The sequence below is a fragment of the Pteronotus mesoamericanus genome, unplaced genomic scaffold, assembly GCF_021234165.1.
Source record: "Pteronotus mesoamericanus isolate MK-2021 breed Mesoamerican mustached bat unplaced genomic scaffold, CSHL_Meso_final scaffold_651, whole genome shotgun sequence".
Classification (NCBI taxonomy): domain Eukaryota; kingdom Metazoa; phylum Chordata; class Mammalia; order Chiroptera; family Mormoopidae; genus Pteronotus; species Pteronotus mesoamericanus.
This window is the reverse complement of record NW_026555325.1, coordinates 27,298,862-27,321,896: the sequence shown is the minus strand read 5'-3', so window position 1 is coordinate 27,321,896 and position 23,035 is coordinate 27,298,862. Positions and strand designations below refer to the sequence as shown.

The 23,035-nt window shown below is 34.9% G+C and overlaps 1 protein-coding gene, 1 non-coding gene and 1 pseudogene across 2 annotated transcripts in view; 1 reads left to right on the top strand and 2 right to left on the bottom strand.

Moving 5' to 3' along the window:
• The window catches only part of SCN2A (sodium voltage-gated channel alpha subunit 2), a 140,943-nt gene that overhangs the window by 36,125 nt on the left and 81,783 nt on the right, over positions 1–23,035 (bottom strand). Inside the window, exons 15-17 of the mRNA XM_054562599.1 lie at positions 10,292–10,465; positions 8,000–8,356; positions 2,147–2,626 (exon numbers count right to left, since the gene is read on the bottom strand). Of these exons, the coding sequence (XP_054418574.1) occupies positions 2,147–2,626; positions 8,000–8,356; positions 10,292–10,465 (1,011 nt within the window). The remainder of the gene's footprint in view (positions 1–2,146; positions 2,627–7,999; positions 8,357–10,291; positions 10,466–23,035) is intronic.
• Positions 7,650–7,753, top strand: LOC129062014 (small nucleolar RNA U13). Its single transcript, XR_008528253.1, has one exon. It is a non-coding gene; the product is annotated as a small nucleolar RNA U13 (small nucleolar RNA).
• LOC129061751 (heat shock cognate 71 kDa protein-like) lies at positions 12,842–17,279 on the bottom strand (annotated as a pseudogene).

Here is a 23,035-nt window from a genome sequence, read left to right as displayed (position 1 = left end):
TAACACCCAAGTAACAATTTCTAGGGTGGGAATGTATTGAAAGGACTCCACAGCCGAAGCAATGAAATAATTCTATTTACAATGGGAAGATCAATTTTCTGTTTCTAATTCCAAAGCACTGGCTTGAAATGTATTTTTTTTTTTGAGTACTTAATTCAAACAGAAAACAGATGTCAAACATAATGGTTTGAAGTGACGCAAAATACATGGTCTTTTGAAGACCACTGAGGTTTTAAAATTTCTCAATAAAGAAGACGTAATGTCAAGTTAACCATATCTCAAAATACACTCAAACAATCAAAAGTTTAAACTGACAGATGGCTTCAACATCTGATTCTTTGTAATTTATGATACCCTAAAATTAAACATACATAAAAATAAAAATTGACTTCCCTTACAATAAGAGATTAACTGTCAGGAATAATGTCAAAACAAGAGAGGAATATATATCAAAATTTAATGACCCAATTTTATTTCTAGTAATATACAATACCAGAAATTAGGCCCTACCCTTTCAGCATGACCCTAGCAACTATGCTTACCCAAAATTTTATTAACCACCTCTTAAGATATTCAATTTTAAAATAATGATCTTATTAGTAAACATTTGAGTGCAATCAACTACAGCAATTCTTTGTCCCACGCTATAAGGCTTAAAAATATTTCTCTTGAGCCCTGGCTGGTGTGGCTCAATGGTCTGAGTCCTGGCCTGCAAACCAAAGGGCCACTGGTTCGATTCCCAGTCAGGGCACATGCTTGGGTTGTAGGCCAGGTCCCAAGTAGGAGGCATGCGAGAGGCAACCAACTAAATAAATAAAGTCTTTAAAAAAATTCCCTTTGGTTTTCATCAGTTATTTTGTGAAACTAGTAGCTATAGCCTGGTTCCTTATATATTAATTTTAGTACCTGCACTTAAACCCTCCCTGAATTTATGCTTAATATCTACTTCTACCTAATTACTGAATTTCTATCTATCTTATAAACAAGAAAGGATAGAAAACAGCATATTATTCAGTAATTTTATGAACTAAATATAGGAGTACTGACTGAAATATCTAAGGTTTCTGCTTTAGGAATACATATTTGCTCATAATTTTGTTACCTGATCCCTAATTATTGTGACTGTGTTATACTACTTAAATTTTATCCATTAGTGTTTCAAACTTCCCCAAATAGTCTTTTTTAGAATGAGAACAATAATAGAAGTCTTTATTTTCTTTGTCATAAGTTCAAATGACAAAAAAGGATAAATCTTTGGTTTTGGTTGTTATTTTTATTTGTTTGTGCAAGCTTTAGTTACTGGGAAAACTATTCATATTTTTGTATAGTAAAACAATTAAACACTAAGTTTTAATTCCTTCTTCTCTTTACCTCCAACTTTGAGCTTATTAACTTATACACAAACCAAAACCATGCTCACTCTGGTACTCATAGTCTTCTGATCAATCAAAGAATACTTCCAATTACCAAGACTCTGTATAATTGTTAAATTCACAATTTTTAATCCTATAATGTATGATGGCTTTTTGTTTTAGACATCATGTACTGGGCTCAGTAAGGTTAAAAATATTTTCAGCATGATTCCTCATCACAACACTTACTTCACTAAAAGATTATTTACTTCAAAAAAACATGAAATTATATGTAAATATAAAGCCAAGATTCCAATCAGATTTTCAATGAATAAATATGTGTGTGCAAACTAAATAAGGTCACATACTCCTATAAAGTATTTAATAAGAGCAAAGAATGTAGCAAAATCAGAATTGGAACTACCCTCTCACCAAGTATTTTTCTAGTACAGATGGAAAAAACCACCATTGTGGGAGAATTATGAAGAAGAAAGTGGATAATCCAAGATATTTTCACAACTCTAAAAATATATTTAAATACTTAGAAAAACTCATATTCATCTGGATATTAATATTATCAATAATTCAATAGTAAATACTTGAAAAATTAGCATATAATTTGTCTAGCTAAATTTTATTAATCTACCATCAAATTATCACCAACTTCCCACAGAAAATGTATTAGTAGATAATTCTTATTTTCTTATTGAGAGAAACACATAATTGTAAAATAGTCTGGTAGTCTGATAATTTAAAGCATAATACCCAAATTTTTTTTATTTGAAAATTCCTACCTCTTTGCTTTCCTCCATATCTGATTCGCTGCTGAATTCTTCAGTATTTAAATTTTCAAAGTCAGATTCTCCAACAGCAATTGGTACAGTCACAGTGAGGCTGGGGTTGTTAATAAACGACATGTAATCACTTTCATCCACGACATATTTTTCTACACTGCTGCCTATGCCACTGGTAGTTCCATTCCCATCTTTGAGATAATTGAGGTCTTTGCCTATTTCTATGGTGGTATGGTTAGAAATACAGCTGTCTTTTTTGTTATTTAGATCTTCAAGAGGTTTAATTTCATCTAAAGCTTTTTGTTTTCTAACAAACGCTTTATGAATAAATTCACGTATTTTTCTTTTAACATAATCAATTCCTTTCTGCATCCTTCCCACAGCAATCTGGAGATTGTTCATTTCATTATCATCATCAGTGGCAGCAAGGTTGTCAGAACTGAATGAGCTCAGAAGCAAGGCCAGGAAGAGGTTCAGAACCTAAAACACAATAAGAAATTAGGTGATCAAAACATTCTGCCATTTCAATTGTTCTTCACTGTAAGTTTTCCAAAATTATTCTTAAACTTAATTTTTTGGTAATAGGCATTTTTTGTAGCTCATAATAAACTATCCTGGGGAAAAAGTGAATGAGCCCTAGCTGGTGTGGCTCAGTGGATTGAGTGCTGGCCTGCAAACCTATTCCTAGTGGTTCTGTTCCTAGTGGTTCTATTCTTAGTGGTTCTATTCCTAGTGTAGAACACATGCCTGGGTTCCAGTCCAGGTCCCCAGCAGGGTATGCACAAGATGCAACCACACATTGATTTTTTTTCTCTCCCTCCCTTTCTCCCTCCTTTCCCCCCTCTAAAAGTAAATAAATAAAATTTTTAAAAAAGAAGTAAAACATTTAAAAAAATTTTATAAAAAAAGAAAAAAGTGAATGAAATAAAAACCTGGTTAATATTAAATGATTCTATTAACATTACTTTCTTTTTAGTCATTGCTAAATTACCAAAACCATTGCTGTATATTTTTTATTAAGTTTCATTCTAAAAGAGAAGTCTTAGTTATCTAGAAAATAGTACACTTAAAAAAAAAGGTTTTACTTGGAATGCTAAGTATTTTGCCCATATCATCTGGAATTTCCAAGACAATGATAATTTATTACAATTTTATCCTGAAAACCAAAGATAATTTCAACTTATTTAAATATAATTTGGTTTTTATGTATGTTTACTAATTTTTCCACCTTGCCAAATTAAGAAAAATATGCCCTTTACTAGATCAAAATCCAGATTATTTATTTTTGGTTCAAAAATCATGGCCACTAGATTTATACAATGGTTGAAATTACTGCAAAAAATGGTTATTATACGATAATGATGTTAACATTGAGTTCAAAACTGTGGAGTAAAGGTATTCCCTTGAATAAGACTACTAGTTAATCTCTAATCTGCATTTCCAAAAATAGACCTAACTGGTATGCATGAGTGAAAAGATTAGTGAATATAAACACACTGTGTTTTCAAAGAAGTAATTTACTAAAGTATCAGACAAGCCCATGGGCACAAGATTAAATTACACAAGTTTTTTCAGGATTTGACCTACAATGTCCATGAGCTCCTGATTATTTAACCAGTCAGGATAAAAGAAAAGATATAGCAGTAAATGAGATCAAAGACAAGAAGTATATAGTACCAAAGAAAAATCCCAATGAAAAGGATGATGCATTCTTAATATATTTGTATCTTTCCAATAAACTAATGAGGCTTAGAGTTCCTTTGCCTAACTAGTTAGTCTAATCAATGGTAAGAAAGGTAATAACATGCAAGGTCTATTTAGGACTGCACCTAATTTTGTGAGTCTACACTGACTTACACATCTTTCAATTGCTATACCATGGCTGCTGGTAGTCACACTAAGATTTGCTCCTTTACATCTGGAATTTACCAATAAATCTGTATTTTATTGAGATTTATCTTTGATTTATTATTGAGATAAAAATAGATAAAAGAGAGAAAAAGCCCTCAATTTTGATTTGTTCCATAATAAAACTGAATGTTGGTGGCATATTGTTTTCTGGACTTGATTGCTTAAGATTTATTAATGTAACATCCCTGTGTATTAGGAAATTTTTCTTGATATAATCAATTAGCCATCCTACAGTTTATATTTGTTCTTCTACCTATTGGGTCAAGTTATATATTTGTAAAGTATCATTTTTATTATATTTAACTGGCCTTCCCTTCTTCCCCATTGGAACTAGAGTGCTGGGAAAAAGTTGAGATTCTGTCAATTATTAACTGCATAGCAAAACCAACCCTAACTAGTTTCCGCATCCATAAAATAAATATAATACTTTTCCCAGCTCCCAGCTTACAAGATAGTTGTAAGGATCTAATTATAGAATCCTTGTGGCTCTCACAGAGCTACTGGCCCACAGTAAACCCTTAAGAAAATTTAGCTGTTGTTTTGACCCAGACTACCTCGGCAATATTATCTTTCAGTTTATCTTATTTTCCTAAAATATTTATGTGAGCCAAGTTAATCTCTTTGTTTAGGCCTCCTTTGTTACCAAAGGGTATGTACATATTAGCTAACCAAGGTAGTTGGTGAAATCAATGGCAACTTAAGGGAACACAGTTCAACAAGCTCACTCAGGGACTGAAACCCTGAATTTTGTTTCACAAGATGACTAACTCATTGAGTGCAATCAGCCCTTTCATATGTCCCCCAAATTAGTTTCTTGTAATAAAAGTTTTACCATAATTTCTATTTTGGGTCCAAAATTGGACTATATTATGGATATCAATACTTTTGCCATTGTAATTTGTGAGAAACCAAAATTTCACATCACTCTTGTGTGCTAATTCTCCAAATTCACTTAGAGAAGGAGACTGGGTCAGCTACTTCTAGAAGTAGCAATCTTTAAAAAGTCACATGTGTTTTTGGTAGCACCTGCCTTGAACCTGTGAAAGGATCTCTGGCCATAGTGTTAAAAAAACCAAGAAGGGTTCATAAAAAAATCCTGGCCTGGGGAACAGCAGCCTGTGGCCCAGGCTCTACGTTGCCTGTGGACCAGATATCACACCTCTTGAGCTGGAGCTCCATGTGGAATTTTAGGTGGGTTGAAAGGGGGTTATGCTAGCTTTTCTTGGGGGTCTTTTCCCTCTCTGGTGAGAATGAGAAGGAAGAGTTGTAGGAGGGAGTGTATCAAGTTCATTCAATCTTATTTCAGCAAATGTGATATGAACACATTTCCTTAACAGTGGTAAAGTGATATATTACTACCTTAGGTATTCCAGAAATATATCCAGTATATCATAAAACAAAGGAATTTTTTAAAACTGATAGTAAAAAGAATAGCTTTTAATTTTTTTCTTAAAGGTACAGATTTTAAGTTTATGCCAGTAGACAGAAATGATTATTTTATAAACTATACATTTTTATGTATATGTAGCTATCCAAATTAACATTAAATACCAGCCATACATATAGATACTTCCTCAAATTCTTGTTTGAGTTTTAATCTTTTGTACAATGACATATTAGAGAGATGTATCTCATTTCAGTAAACTAATAAGGTATATGTGATATGTTGTTTTTTTTCTCTTTAAATCCACTCTGCGTTTTCCTGGTACATAAATTTTACCAAAATGTCCCTTGTTCTTTGTCATTTTCCAGATAAAATGCCATCTGTAGCTTTGAATTACCTACAGAAAAAAATCCAATTTTGTCATGCACATTCGGTCTTTTCATAAATTAAATTCTACACAGCCTGGCCTCAGACTTACTTTCTACCACTCCCACTGTGAATCCCCTGTTATGGTCTGATCTGTTCCTGCATTGTTATCTTAAGGGACTCAGTTCTCTAGATTTTCTTCTCTTCTTCCAATGTGTGCTGTATATGTTACACTCATATGTTATTTATAATATATTTCATAGTATATATACTATGAAATAGTATATATTTAATATATAATCAAATCTCTAATACAAACCTATGACCTTTTCTTTGTTTCTATCCTATTAAACTCCATGGCTATTTCCTTCTGTTCTATGAAATCTTGTACTTTTCTGAAAGCAAGTTGTATTGGGGAATGTGGTAGCTTTAAAATACATTTACAAGTGATTTGATAATCCTCTCTTCAAAAGTTAAAGCCTAATTCCTTCTTCTTAAGTGTGAGCTCTTCTTAGTGACTAGTTTCTAATCAATAGACTATAGCAGAAGTGACAGCATGTGACTTAAAGATTAGAACATAAGGAGGGTTTCTCCTTGTTCTTCCTCTTTATCACCTGCTCTGGGAGAAGCCAGTTGCCAAGTCAGTAATTTACTTAGCAACCCTCTGGAGAGGTCCATATGGACAGGAACTGAAGTCAATAAGGAACTGGGACTCCCTGTCAATAGCCAGGAGAGTGAGCCGTCTTGGAAGCTGATCCTCCAGCCTCAGTTAAGATAACTGGGGCCTCAGCCAATATCTTGATAGCATCTTATGACAGATCTTGAGCCAGAGCCACCCAGCTAAGCTGCTTCCAAATTTCCAACCCACAGAAACTATGAGACAATAAATGTTTGTTGTTTTGACCCACTGTTCATGTTTCTTGTTGCCTCAAGAATGGGTTAGCATTATCTAACCAATACAAGTAAATCTGAGAATGTATAAAAATAAAATGATAATCTTTTGTCTGTTTTCCCTCTTTTTTCCTCCATTTGGCATTACTTTTATGTGAAATGAAACTAAGTTTATAAATTACATACTCTAAAGTATTGATTATCACAATCCTTGTTCTGTTACACTGGAATTGGATCTAATCAAGTAATTTAGCATAACTGCTTAAATATAAAGTCTAACAGCCTAATTCCTCCCACAGAGTCTATCATCTTGTGTTCCCCAAGCACTGGGTGCACTGTTTCCTAATATTGAAGGTCTACCTCTCTTCCTATCAGGTTAAAATTTATACCTCAATTAAAGATATTTCAGATCCAGAATCGTTGACAAAACATTTCCTGATGATCCTTGCCATTATAAAGCAATGTTTCCATTTTGTGAATTTGACACACATTTTTGACATATATTACTTTTTGTTTTTACACCTTTTTAAGTAACTATCTTATCGCTGTGCCATATATATTTTACTATCACATTTCCCATGCCTCCAGGACTCAGCAGAGCTGTTGGGCATGGTTCATTTTGTATAAAAAGGATAAGAAGTGATTCTTGAGTCAATCTTTCTTACTTGTACTATAGTTTCTAAGCAGCGAAGATCTCATGGACCTTTAATGGACTGAGAGTATCACTATTTTTTTTTACTCTATTTGTGGGAAACTCAAATTTGAAACATTTTCAAGTGATACTGTTGTTAGTACTTATAAATAAAATGATTGTTTTTAATAACTTTCCATGCTCTAGCATAAGAACTGAAAGATAAAAGCCAGAAATGGCCCTTTCCATGGAATAGTAACAGATATTAGTGGCAAAGAACAACTTTGGCTCAAAAGGCATACTAAGAGTTCATGTTACAGATCCTTTTGTAGTTCATAAGCATGATAACTGGGTGTTCATGCTCTTGTGTGACGTGTGCCTCCCTCAAAACTTTTTATGACATTGTCATATTACTCATCTGATGTGAAAAAAAAAAGTTTATGTTATATATGTTGATTATATCTCAATAAGAAAAAAATAAATAATTAAAAATTTCCAAAAATAATATGTGGATTTCAGTAATCTACACATGGTTCTGCCATGATGAATACTTGAGAACTGTAAATGGCCTTGATAAAGAAAAAAAAACATATAAACATTGCTCAGTTGAACATAATTTTATATGGTTACATTATATTTTTCTGAAAATGAGAAAAATGTTTTTACATACCACCAGGTTTCCAATGACCATGACCATCATGAAGACAGTAAGGCACATGGTTTGGCCAGCGACCTCCATGCAGTCCCACATGGTCTCTATCCACTCTCCACACAGCACGCGGAACACAATCAGGAAGGAGTGGAAGAAGTCATGCATGTGCCAGCGTGGGAGTTCACAATCGTTGGAAATCTTGCAGACACATTCTTTGTAGCTTTTACCGAAGAGCTGCATGCCGACCACGGCAAAAATGAAGACGATGATGGCCAGCACCAAGGTGAGGTTTCCCAGGGCCCCCACGGAATTGCCGATGATCTTAATCAGCATGTTCAGGGTGGGCCAGGATTTTGCCAATTTGAAAACTCGGAGCTGGAAATGAAATCAAGAAGGCTATTACTGTTCTGTCTTCTAAATCTATAAATCTATTTACATGGAAAATCTACAATGTCTTAATTGTAGTGTGATGGATTATTTTTTGTGTCATGCTATTATCTAGCATATATACCAGTGTTTTTTTTATATCATGGGGTATTAGTCATTTGGAAATAGTCTATATTATCAGTAAAATAATTATATTATACAGTTTTAATTGGCATTTAAAGAATAATGTACACCAAGTTTCTCAGAATCTTACATAAGCATATGTAATACTTTTTTTGTTTTTCTGTAAGGAACTGAGGTATTTAAGATTAATGGTAATTAATTAACTGAGGCTGTTTCAGAGAATTAGAGGCTCTTATTATTTAAAAGCCCAAAGTGGATATATTTATTCACTGTACTTGAATTATCATGCTAAAATGCAAAAGTGCAGATAAAATTAAAACAAATTACATAAGATATAAAAGAAAAAACAATTATTTTTAAAAAATCTTTAGATTGCTTTTGTCTTAATATCTTTCACTTGCTATAATATTAGGCTACATTTTAAAGATTTATTATATTTATTATGTTTATTTTGTCAAACTCTATGTCTTCCTTGATTTAATTAGTCAATAACTCATTAGAGTATATAAATGGCTCTCCACCACTGTGCTTGCCTCATTGGTTGTATTAATTCATAGAGGCCTCTAAAATACCATTTATGGTTAAACAGCAGCAGCATTTTATTTCCGATGGTTCTATAAATGTCAGTTAAGAGTAGTGCATTATATCATGGTATTTGAGTGACTCAAAGGATCAAATATAAGCACTATAAGTTTAATTTATTCCTACAGAATAATTAATGCAAAAGAGCCTGACATTCTAAGCAAGACGATAATGATATTATGCTTCTATTTCATCAAACTGTATCACATTATCATGGAAATTCACCAAATATTTTTAAAAAGCAGTTACCCATATTTACTTTTATATAATCATTCTAATTTTTGTTTTTTTTTTTGCATCCTTCAGACTTCAAATTAGATTCATAGCTTTTCATGAAGACTAGGGGAAAAAACCCACAGCTCTAAGGATCTCAACGCAGATGTGAACTTTGAAAATGGTAAGGAAATTCTAAACAGACTTCACAACAATGTCTTGAGACTAATTGTCTTTAAGAAAAATTTCCTAGCAACCTGTCTTTAGTAACTCTCTACAACCTTTGTTATTTGACAATAAATCACAAAAAGTTGGAGCTAACTCAAAGTAACAGCATAATAAAGCATATCAAACTTTAAATAGAGTTGTGTCAAATGACATTTTGTCTCTTAATTTTAAATGATACATATAAAGTATAAGGATCAAATGAAAGATCCTGTCTTTAAAATTAAAAATATAATACAGGCAGCTTTTTTTGAAGGGTGGCTTTGGTGACATACTGAGCTGGCTGAAGGAGTAGATGTGTGGAGAGCTCTGTGTGCTTCCCTTGTATAATTCTACACAGTCCTGAGTCTTGACTTCTATGTGGCAAAGTGGGCAACTCTCTACTTCCTGAGCTTCTGATAGAAAAGTGAGCTTATCCTACATTCCAGCCAAGTCTTATGCATAGTTCAGCAAACCTCGCATAACTGAGAGATGAATGTTGTGTTGTTTAATTGTGATTTGGGTTTATCTATGACTCCCCTTTTTCTCCCTCCTCATTAGCCCTACCATTTAATTACTAAGAAGAGATTGGCTGTTTATTTGTATATAGTTAATCTATCCATTTAAGCTTTGATGTAAAAGAAGAAATTACCATTTTGTTTTGGGGCAATATGGTTCTTTAAAAGAATATAGTCAAATAATATTATAACCATGTGAAATCTCATTATTGTTGCTAGAAAGGGTAAAACTTAATTAAACTCATTATACAAATAATGTTAAGAATACTCCCAGTTAGTTTACCAGTCGAAATGATCGAAGAACTGACAATCCTTCCACATTTGCCAGACCAAGCTCCATTAAACTAAGGCTCACGATTAAACCATCGAAAATATTCCAGCCTTCTTGAAAGTAGTAATATGGATCCATGGCAATTATCTTGAGAAACATTTCTGCTGTAAAGATCCCAGTGAAGACCTAAATGAGAAATGTTTATTTTATGAGTGAATAATCTTAAAAAGTAAATAATTATTGAGCAATTTAATTTACTCCCAACAAATCACAATTCTGTATTTTAAATACTGGTTTAGTTCCAGCAAATTATACCTTTGAAGGGTTTGTATTCAAATCAATATTTAATTGTTTACTATATTTAAGATTTATCAAGTGATAAAGAGTACATGAGTTAAGATAGTAAAATTAATATTCTTATTTTTACACTCTTATATGAAAGGTTTAGATAACTCATTTTGATTAACTGCTTGGCTCTGCCTCTGATCTCATTAGCCTTCCAAAAACTTACCAAGGGGACAACTTTGTCTTGTTCCTAATCTTAGTGGGAAAGTTTTTAGTTTTTGCCCGTTGAGTATGATGTTGGCTGTAGGTTTTTCATATATGGCCTTTATTATGTTGAGGTATGCCCCCTTTACTCCCACTTTGTTGAGTGTTTTTTATCATAAGTAGAAGCTGTACCTTATCAAATGCAAGGAACATGTATAAAGGATCCATGGACAATGCCAAAGTGGGGAAGGATTGAGGGTTGGAGGTGGGGGTGAGTGGGGCAGGGGAAAGTGGTGGTGGAAAAATGTATTTGAACAATAAAAAATTTTTAAAAACTCACCAAAGGTTTACTCAACAGTTAACCTCCTCCCATGGCCCCTTGGGCAAAGCTGATGCTAAGAAGGCTTCACATGGGCTGTAACAAACGTGGTCATCACCAGCCCCTCAGATGGTAAGAATGCTTAAAAGCAAGAAGTAGCACTTTCTGTTCTCCATTTTATTTCTGTACAACTAACTGTTTCAAACTTTATCTCTTCTCCACCTAACTTGAAACATTTTTCCTTATCTTCCACTCTTATCACTTCATGTCTTGGAGGTAACGGAAGTCAGCCAACCTGAACTTTTATCTTTTCCTCATATCTATCAAACTACTTATATCCATACCCATGCTTTGCTTTTTTCTTCTTAAAAATGAAAGTAGTGTCCCTGCTTTGCTCTAATTTCTCCAATTATGTAATGGGTCTCCTTTGGACCTCACAAAGAAGTTGCTTTCTCAATTAACCTGTAGTTTCAATCTCTTCCTGCTAGTGCCTACAGTCTTCTTCCACCTAAAAACTACCATCAATGTCATCAAAAAAACTCTCCACACATTCTACTTCCCCTCTTAGCTATCACCATCTAGCTTCTCCTCCCAGCGCAACTTCCTTAAAAGAATCTATTTGTCTGTATTTATTATTTCCATTTTTTCAACTTATCTGAGTGAATAGGTTGCACAACCTATCAGTCAACACAAACCGATTTAACCAGTTGTTGCTAACATAACCAACATCACCAATGCTAAATTCAATAAAAAATTTAGTAAGCATCTTCCTTTTTTCTTTAGGAGTTCTTCACATTATTTTCTGTTCCTTGTTCCTTAAAAATATTTTTTTTTGCACCAATGAACCACACCTCCCTGAATACTTTTCTTCCTCTAACAAATTATTCAATACTGAATTTCTCCAAAGGTCTCTGTCCTGGACTTTCTTACTCTAATTTTCTTTTTACATTAAGTTTAAATTTTGAGATCTATATTTCTATTCTAATATACCTCCTGAGCTCCAGAACTACACACTGCCTGCTCTTCAACACATCCATTGGATGACTATTTCACAGGTACCTCAAATTGAACGTTCCAAAATTCATTTTACCACTTTTTCTGTACAATCTTCCTTCTCTTCTATTTTCTAACCCAGTGCATGTAAATGGAATCATTCTCTACCTTGGTAGTCAACTCAGAAACCCAAGCAAGAGTCTCATTGAGTTTTCCACATATTTCTTGAATATTTCAGTTTAAAATTCACCCATGCATGTATTACTAGTTTATTGACCTTTTTATTATTGGGTAGTATTCGAATGTTTGAATAGTATATGGATATTTAAATAATATATAGCAGTTATTGTCTCTTTTCCAAGAAATCTTTGTTACCCAATTAATTTGCTAATCTTTTCATATGTTTTACATTTACATATGTTATAAACTTTTGCTTTAAAAAGTAGTCTTTAAAGAAATTAAGACACAGAAAAAAAGTATTTTTTAATTTACATTTATTAATTTCTAGAGACCATCATTCCCAGGTACAAATTTCCATCTAATATGTTTTTCCCCTTCAGCTTGAAGAACTTCCTTTAGCATTTGTGTGTGTGTGTGTGTGTGTGCACGCGCCAATTTTAAATAGTTTTACCTCAGTCATCACATTTTCCACTTTATAATACAGCGTTTATGAAGTGTACTATTTCCTTTTAATGTGCACATATTTCATATTCAAGTATCAAGAATGCTCAATTATTTACTATGTAATAGTAGCTCAACTTTTAAAACTGCCATTGAATTTGCCACAAATTTGGGTCCTTCAATGTTTTGTGTGGAACAATACTAAATCTATGCTCAAGTATGGCTAAATCAACCTCCTTGATGGTGGGCCCAGAGGAAGCACCACTGATGGAGGGGTTCCCCCATCAGGGAAGCCCTCCAGCACTCCTCCCGGCATGTTTCCTGCACTTTGGTACAGCTTGGTAATGATGAGATTGCAGATTTTTTCCAGCTCTTTCTGCTGGTGTTCACACTCTTCCTTCTTTTCAGTCTGGTTCTTATCAAGCCAGTTGATAATTTCCTTGCACTTGTCAATGATTTTCTGATTGTCTTCACCATTAATCTTGCCTTGAAGATTTTCATCTTCAAGAGTTGTTTTCCTGTTGAATGCATAGGATTCAAGGGAATTCTTGGGAGACACTCGTGTCCAAATCCTTATCTTCACCTTTGTACTTCTCAGCTTCCTGGACCATGGGCTCAATGTCTTCCTTGCTCAGATGACGCTTGTCAGTAGTGATGGTAATCTTGTTCTTTTCCTGTACTCTTATCCACAGCAGAGACATTGAGGATGCCATTGGCATCAATATCAAAATTGACTTCAGCCTGAGGCACACCATGAGGTGCAGGAGATATACCTGTAAGTTAACTTGCTAATCAGGTTGTTATCCTTGGTCAGGGCACTCTCACCTTCATGAATCTGAATGAGCACACCAGACTGTTTGTCAGAACAGGTAGCGAAGGTTTGTGCCTGCTTGATAGGTATGGTACTATTGCACTTGATGAGGAAAATGATGACTCCACTAGCAGTTTCTTTTTATTTTTTTGTACACCTATGCAACAGTCAAGATACAGAATATTTCCATTGCCCCAGAAACTTCCTTTCTTTTTTTCTTTATCTTTCTAAAGTATATTTTATTAATTATGATATTATAGTTGTCCCATATTTTCCTCCTCTTTATCCTCCCCCAGCCTGCCCCCCACACTCCCATCAGTACTTCTCCCACCCAAGTTCATGCCCATGGGTTGTACATACAGGTTTTTTGGCTTCTCCATTTCCTATACTATTCTTAACCTACCCCTTTCTATTTTGTGCCTACCAATTATGCTTCTTACTCCCTGTACCTTTTCCCCCATTATACCCTACCTCCTTCCCCCTGATAACCCTCCATGTGATCTCCATTTCTGTGATTCTGTTCCTGTTCTAGTTGTTTGCTTAGTTTGTTTTTTAGGTTCAGTTGTTGATAGTTGTGAGTTTGTTTTCATTTTATCATTCAGAGTTTTGATCATCTTCTTTTCCTTAGACAAGTCCCTTTAACATTTCACATAATAAGAGCTTGGTGATGGTGAACAGCTTTAGCTTTACTTTATCTGGGAAACACTTTACCTTCCATTCTAAATGATGGCTTTGCTGGAGAGAGTAATCTAGGTTGTATGTCCTTGCTTTTCATCACCTTGAATGTTTCCTTCCAGCCTCTTCTGGCCTGTGAGATTTCTTTTGAGATATCAGTTGATATTTTTATAAGAACCCCTTTGTAGGTAACCCTTTTTTTTTTCTTGCTGCTTTTAAGATGCTCTCTTTATCTTTAATCTTGGGTAATTTAATCATGATGTGTCTTGGTGTTTTCCTCATTGAGTCCAGTTTCTCTGGGACTCTCTGAGGTTCCTGGACTTCCTGGAAGTCTATTTCCTTTACCAAATTGGGGAAGTTTTCCTTCATTATTTTTTCAAATAAGTTCAATTTCTTGCTCTTCCTCTTCCTTTGGCACCCTTATGATTTGGTTGTTGGGATGTTTAAAGTTGTCCCAGGGGTTCCTAAGCATCTCCTCACTTTTTTGAATTCTTGTTTCTTCATTCTGTTTTGGTTGAATGTTATTTCTCCCTTCCATTCCAAATGGTTGATCTGAGTCATGGTTTCCTTCCCTTCATTGTTGGTTCCCTGTATATTTTACTTTATTTCACTTTGCATAGCCTTTACTTTTTCCTCTATTTTGCAACCATACTCAACCATTTCTGTGAACAACCCAAATACCAGTGTTTTGAACTCTGTACCTGCTGGGTTGGCTATCTCCTTATTGCTTAGTTCTTCTTTTGGAGTTTTGATCTGTTTTTTCATTTGGGCCATATTTCTTTGTCTCGGCACACCTCTTAAGTTGTAAGAGGTGGGACCTTAGGTATTCACCAGGGCAGGGCAACCCACTTTGCTGCATTGTGGTGCTGTATGTGGTAGCGGGGTCAGAGAGGGAACAGTGCTCTTGCTCAGCTCTTGCCCCACTTTCAGTCACTTCCCCTGCTACCCACAAGCAAATTGGGCCCTTTTTGTGTTGATTCCTGGGCGGGTGGTTTTGTGTATGTTCAAGGACCCTGTGGGTCTCTCCAACAGACTCTCCTAAGAGGCTGGGAGTTTCTCCCACCACTGCAACCCCCACAGATTTTTATAGCCAGAGGTTTTGAGGCTTCAGTTTTCTGAGCTGGAGCTCTGGGTTGCATGGTCTGTCTTGTTCCCCATTGTTCTTTCTGGCTTATTCGCATGCAAATTTGAGACTGCCCATCCACCAGCCACAGCCTTGCCCACTCGGTCGCCAACCAGCTGCACACTCTCTCCACCTCAGCTGCTCGTCTCCAACCCTCCTCATATTCTGGATGAATGTTTCTTCATTAACTCCTTGCTTGTTGGACTTCCATACAGTTCTATTTTCTGTCAGTTCTTGTTGTCTTTTTGTTTTTAAATTTGTTGTCTTTCTTTGGTTGTGTGAGGAAGCCAAAACACATTTACCTATGCCTCCATCTTGACTGGAAGTCCCACCAGCAGTTTCAATGCCAAGGGAAAGAGGAGTGACATCCAATAGCAACCGATCTTGAACACTTTTGCATTTGCCCCCAGATAGAATGGCTACCTGGACAGCTGTACCAGAAGCAACCCTCCTTAGGATCAGTGCTATTACTCAACTCTTTTCTATTGAAGAAGTCCTCTAGGAACTTCTGAATCTTGGGGACATGGGTAGAACCAACGACTAGGACAATATCATAGATCTGGGCCTTGTCAAGCTTGGGATCCCAAAGGGATTTCTCTACAGTATCCAGGGTGCCACAGAAAAGGTCAGCATTCAATTCTTCAAATTGAATGTGGGCGATAAAGGTATAGAAGTTGATTCCTTCATAGAGTGAGTGAATCAAACTTAACAATAGCTTTGGTGCTTGAAGAGAGAGCATTTTCATAAGCAGTATGAAGGCAACCGACAGCTCTCTTATTCTCACTGATGCCCTTCTTATGCTTGTGCTTGAACTCTGCAATAGTATGGTTGACCATTTGGTTGTCAAAACCCTCTGTACCTAAGTGGGTGCTCCCAGCTATATATTTGGCTTCAAAGATTCCATCTTAAAAAAACTCTGCCCTGGCTGTTGTGGCTCAGTGGGTTGAGTGCCAGCCTGTGAACCAAAGGGTCACCGGTTCAATTCCCAGTTAGGGCACATGGCTGGGTTGCAGGCTAGGTCCCCAGTAGGGGCACGTAAGAGGCAACAACACATTGATGTTTCTCTCCCTCTCTTTCCTCCTCCCTTCCCCTTTCTAAAAATAAATAACATCTTTAAAATTTTTAAATCTATTTATTGATTTTAGAAAGAGAGAAGGGGGAGAGAGAAACATCAAGGTAAGAGAGACATCAATTAGCTGCGTCTCGTATGCACCCCATCCAGGGATTGAACCCGCAACCAGGTTTTGTGTCCTGACCAGGAATAGGACCCAAAATCTTTCAGTACACAGGATCATGCTCCAACAAACTGAGACATACTGGCCAGGTAAAGATTCTATCTTTAATTGTAAGAATTAACAAATCAAAAATGCCACCTCCCAAGTCAAGGATCAGCACATTTTTTTCAGCTCCAACCTTTTTGTCTAAGCCATAAGCAACAGTTGGTTCATTGATAATTCTAAGTACATTGAGATCAGGATTAATTCCCGCATCTTTGGTAGCCAGACATTGAGAGTCATTGAAGTAAGCAGGTACTGTGACAACAGCATTGGTGAAGGTCTTTCCAAAGGAGGCTTCTGTCATTTCCTTCATCTTTATCAAAACCATACGTAACACCTCTTCTGGATAGAAACTTCTTGTCTCTCCTTTCTATTCTACTTGGACTTTGAGCTTGTCAGCATCATCCATCATCTTGAAAAGACAAGGCTGTGTATCAGATTGGACAACAGCATCATCAAATCTATGTCCAATCAAGTATTTGATATCAAAAATTAGGTAGGTAGAATCCTTTGCAACTTGATTATTTGCACCATCACCGATCAATTGTTCTTTATGAGTAAAGGCAATATAACTTGGGGGTGGTTTGATTTTCTTGATCATTGGCCATTATTTCCACTTTTACACACTGTTAGACACCCACACAAGAGCTGGTGGTGCCAAGATCAATGCCAATGGAAGGTTCCTTAGACATGGTTGCTTGAGTGCACGTGCACAGCTTGTGAAGACTACAATTAGAATAGCTGTCTGAACGTTCCGTAAGTTTTTTTTAGCATTTCTACCTTTCTTTAAAATACTTTACTTATTTTTAGAGAGAAGGGAAGGGAGGAGCAAGAGAAGGAGAGAAACATCCATGTTGGTTGCTTGTCTCCCTGCCCTGCAACACAGGCATGTGCCCTGACAGGAATCAAACTGATGACCTCTTGGTTTGCAGGCCGGTTCTCAATCCACTGAGCCACACCAGCCAGGGCTTTTTAGCATTTCTTATAGCATAATTCCAGGTCAACAACTTTTTTCAGTTTTTGTTTATATTAAAATTCCTTATTTTACTTTAGCTTTTGATAGACAGTTCACTGTAGAAAAATGAGTTAATTTTTTCTTGTTTTTCCTTTCTTTCATTAGGCCACTTTCTTAGGGCCTGAAATGTTTCTATGTTAGTCCCTTGTATATTCTAGTCATGTGTTTCTTAATGACAAAGGTACATTATGAAAAATGTGTCCTAAGGCAATTTTGTTGTTTTCCAACCCTAGAAAGTACACAGCAAACTTAGTGATATAGCCCACTACACACTCAGGCTATATAACATAGCCCATTGCTCTGTAGGGGAGGAAAGTAACTTTTTCTCTATTCTTCTGGGTTCTTGGTTGAGACATCCCTGCAAAAAAAAGAGATTAACAGGGAAAAAACAAATAAGAATTTAATAATTTGTATACACAGGACACCAAGGAAAACTGAGTAGCTTGCCAAAATGGTTGAAGCCACCATATTAAATACCATCTCCAGCTAGAGTCTAAAGAAGACATGTTTCAGGAAGTCAGATATAAAAGATTACCAGGAAAAGCACAGTAAACAAGGGTAATGTTGTTATGCAAATTTAAGTCCTGGTCTTCTGCATTGATAAGAATTTCTATATTCTTATCTTTCTGGTACAGCAAAAAAGCACCCTTCAAATGAAAAGTTCTACTATAAATATAAATGTCTTTTACAAAGAGTAACTTCTACTCAGTTTATAGAGCTTCTCCTATGTCAACTGCTTCTCAAAATTAACGAGCCTAAAATAATCCTTATGCAAAAGGGACACATTTTGGGGTTACAAATTCAGTTCTCCTAGAGCTCTCAGGCTACAAACTGGTACAACATGTTATTTTACTGAATACTGTGGGCAATAGAAATACAATGGTAAGTATTTGTGTGATGTAATGCTAAGTGCTATGACATTACTACAGCTATGACATCATTAGGTGATAGGAATTTTTCAGTTCTGTTATAATCTCATGGGACCTCCACCTTAGGTATGGTCTGTCTTTGGCTGAACTTTTGTTATGTGGTACAAGACTGTTAGTATTTTTCTTCTGGCTTTTTCAAAGTTTCTTTTCAGGGCTTGATTAAGTAAGCTGTGCTCCATGTAGTTTGCTTTATAGTCATCCTTGTTGATGTTCACTAAAATTTTATAATTTATTTATTTTTCTTCTTTATTTTTATTGTTGACACTACAGGTGTCCCCATGTCCCCCAACTTTGTTAACCTCCACCCAGCCCCTGGCTAAGCCCCTTCCCTCAGGCTAAGTTATTATTTTTCAATAATTTTGAAAAAATTTTGGCCATTATTTCTTCAAATATTTGTTTTTTCCATTCTTACTCTCCTTTCTCATTCTGGGTCTCCCTTATACAAATATTAGACCACTCAAAGTTATTATACAGATTAACGAGACTCAAATTCATTTTTTCTTTCAGTTTTCTTTCTGCTTTTCAAGTTGGATAATTTCTATTGATTTGCCTTAAGTTTAACAACCGTTTCTTAACGGCATCTGCAATTTTCTTATAAACACATCTGAGACATGGTTAGTCTCTCCTAGAAAAGACTGGGATTTCTGTCATTTGCCCCTCAAACCCTGTAGCTAATTAGTGCCAGACATAGAGTCAGCAGGTACCACTTTATCAGGCAGAGGGATTTTCCAAGCCCTAATGCATGTGCAGTTAAGCCCCAGAGTGACTTTTCCCTCATTAAAATAGAGGAAAACACATCCCACTCTGGAGTTTAACATACTAATAGCACATGGGACACATGAAGAACTATGTAGTTCCACTGCACTGGTGCCAAAGTGTCCCTGCCTCTACATGCTTGGAAGTCAGGCTTAGGTGGCATCTTTTCTGCCTCAACTCTTTAAAAACTGTTCCCTAGCTTTTGTTGCAGGAGCAGCAGCCATTTTTTTCCCCCTTGGATGCTATTTCTCTTGCCAGCATGAGCTACTTAATACAACTTTTCCTGAGCCCTAACTCTATGGATACACTCTTGATTTCTCTCCTGGGGGTACCCAAGAACCCAGGTCACTGGTAACACACTCAGTACATTTTTCATTTTAAAATGTGTATATTTCACTTCTAAAATGTCTAGATGATTTTTAAAATAGTTTTCATTTTTTTCTTCATATTTTCCATCTGCTTATTCATTGTGATCATTTTCCCTTTAAACTGTTCTAAAATCCTTTTTTCTAAAATCCTTTTTTCTTCTAAAAAATCCTTTTTTCTAAAAAATCCTCTTCTAAAATCCTTTTTTCATAATAAAATTATTCTTTTGTTAATTCTATCAATTCAGACATTTCTGGATCTATTTTACTGATTGCTTTTTCTTACTCCAGTAAGTCACATTTCCCTATTTCTTCACATAATACATAATTTTTATATGCTGCAACTGATGTGTTGAAGAGAATTTTGACTCAGTTATTTTCCTCTGAAGAGTATAGATTTTTATTCTAGCAGACAGTTAAATTATAGGTTGGCCACCTGGAACTTTACCTTGGTTTCATATTTAATTAGGGCAGGGCTATTTTGGTTTTCTTTTTGTGCTAGTTAAATCTTCTGGTTCTCTGACATAGTTTTACTCCTAAAGTGTAGTCCATCCGGGGTTTCCAAAGGAATCACAAGGTATTTGTCCAATTTCTCTATCTTTGTTTGTATCAAATTCCAAACTCTGTTGGCAAGTATTCCCTTCTATTTTATTTTTTTATTGAAAAGTTTGTATAGAATTGGTGTTAATTCTTTAGAAATTAAGTAAAATTAACTAGTAAAACTATTTTGGCCTAGGCTTGCCTTTGAGGGAACATTTTTTTGGTTAATTTAATTTTTACTTGTTAAAGGTTTTTTCAGATTTTCTGTTTCTTCTTGAGTCAATTTCAGTAATTTGTCACTTTCTAGGGATTTTTCCATTTCATCTATGTTATCTAATTTTTTGACATACAAATGTTTGTAATATTCTTTATACTCCTTTTTTATTCCTATAAAGGTCTATAATGAGGTCTCCTCTTCCTTCTTTATTCCTGATTTTATTGATTTGAGTCTTTTATTTTTGTATGCTAGCTAAAGATTTGCCATTTCTGTTGATCTTTTCAAAGAATCAACTTTTGAGTGTCTTGATTTTCTCTATTGTTTTCCCATTCTCCATTTCATTCTTTTTCACTCTTTATTATTTCTTTTCTTCTGTTAGCTTAGGGCTTAGTTTGCTCTTCTTTCTTTTAGTTCCTTAAAGGGTAAGGGTAGGCTATAGATTCGAGATATTTCATTATTTTCTACTACAGGCACTTGCAGCATAAATTTCCCTCAAAACAGTTTCATCAAAGCCCCATAGTGTCCATTTGGTGTATTTCAGTTCATTCTTAAAGTATTTTCTAATTTACATTATGATTTCCTCTTTAATTCACTTGTTATTCAGGAGTTTTTTAACAAAATTTCCGCATAATTGTAAATTTTTCAAATTTATTTCATTAAAAAAAATATTTTATTTATTTTTAGAGAGAGAGGAAGGGAGGAAGAAAGAGAGGGAGAGAAACATTGATGTATGAGAGATACATCAATAGGTTACTTCTTGCACACCACCAACTGGGGACCTGGCCCACAACCCAGGCACATGCTCTAACCTATGCTAATGACCACTTGCTTCACAGGCTGGCACTCAATCCACTGAGCCACAGCAGTCAGAGCCCAAATTTATTTCTGTTATTGATTTCTAATTTCATTCTATTTTTTGTCAGAAGAAAAGTACTTAATGTGACTTTGATCTTAAGTTTGTCTTATGATTTAACATATAGCTTATCCTAAGGGATATTCCATGTGTACTTGAGACGAATACATAACCTGTCTCTACATATTTCACTCTTCCATAATTCACTTCAAGTACAAATTTATCTTCTTTAGCACATGAGACCAATCCCACTTAAAATTGCCCATTCTTTGTTTGTTTTTCCAGCAATCATTCTCTCTTCTTCCAGTAATACAGACCTCATTTTTTTCTTCATAATTCTACTCATTTACTCTGTTTCCTGGGATAAGACAGGGTTCTTATTTTACCAAATAGGCATGCTAAACCTAGAACCAGGGTAACCAACTGGCTTAGAAATTGTCATTAAACTCTAATCAGGCCAATAATATTCAATTCTTGGGCCTCTGTTAAAACTATTAGTTAGGAAGTACAATTATTCCATTCAAGGGTCTATGTTGGTAGGATAAAAGTTATGTAGAACATTGCCATCAGTAGAAAACCCAGTCAGAGATGAAGGAAACACATTGAGAAGAATTAGAGGAAGAAAGTGACTCCCGATGACATTGACTGAGAACCTGAATGTAGCCAGGTTAAACTTGGAGCTATGCCCAAATGGATTTTACTTACTTTAAGTGATGGATTCTCTTATTTTTGTTAAAGGCCATTTGAGCTGTTTACTAATACCTACCTTCATAGAGTTTTATTTCATCTCTTGCTCAAATTGTTGAGATAATGTTGAAGATATTCTTATGTAGATGGTAATTTAGACTAGGTAATATTACTGCTCTTTTCTAAAGTTCTGTGATTTTTGACTTTAGTTTACAGAAGTCTCTGAAATAGCTTTCATGGTCTGTGATATAGTGCTCAGGCCTTCCACTGCTTCTCATGGGTACAGTTTTCCCAATGGTAAAATGCAGACAATCACAATATCTACCTTAGTATTAACTTTGTAGGAACCTAGAAAGATGAATTTCATGTAAACTGGTACAGTGCTTAGCATAAAACAACTGGTAAGAATATATTAACTTTTTCATTGGATCTGTTAAGCCCAATCTGGAATAAAATAAAAAACATAGTTGCTACTTCAGAGCCTAAAAATATTATATATTGTATTTTAGTATATATTATTTAATATCTATATACAACTTGTTTATATGTTCCTATATCAAGTTGGAAAGGGCATGAGAACTTAATAAGCCTCTTCTTTTTTTGTATAATTTACTAATTTAGTTTGTATGTAAAAACCACTTTAGTTTTATTTCTATCACTCTACCATGTATCCAATTAATGTTAATACAAATTTTAAGTAAAAATACATGCAAAAATTATCGTTTATAAATTGCTAATTTTACAGGAGAAATTCATTCCGATAATAATGACCATTATATGATGTTTCCCCCTTAAAGAATTCATCTTCAGGTATTTATAAATGCTATTTTAAAATTATCTGACTTGTCATATTTTATAATTTGTTTGGTAAAAGTACACATGTCCTAAAAAATCTATTCTAAATACTTGAAAATACATCATAATTTTTAAGCTGTAGATCAGTGTCCTCCATAATCATCTTTCTAATGAACGAGCAACTTGAATTTAATTCTAAATCAAATCATACATAAAATCTTTGAAATTTTTATACTGCTTAACTGTGGTGATATATATTTTTGTTATTTAAACTTTTTTATCCAGGTATAC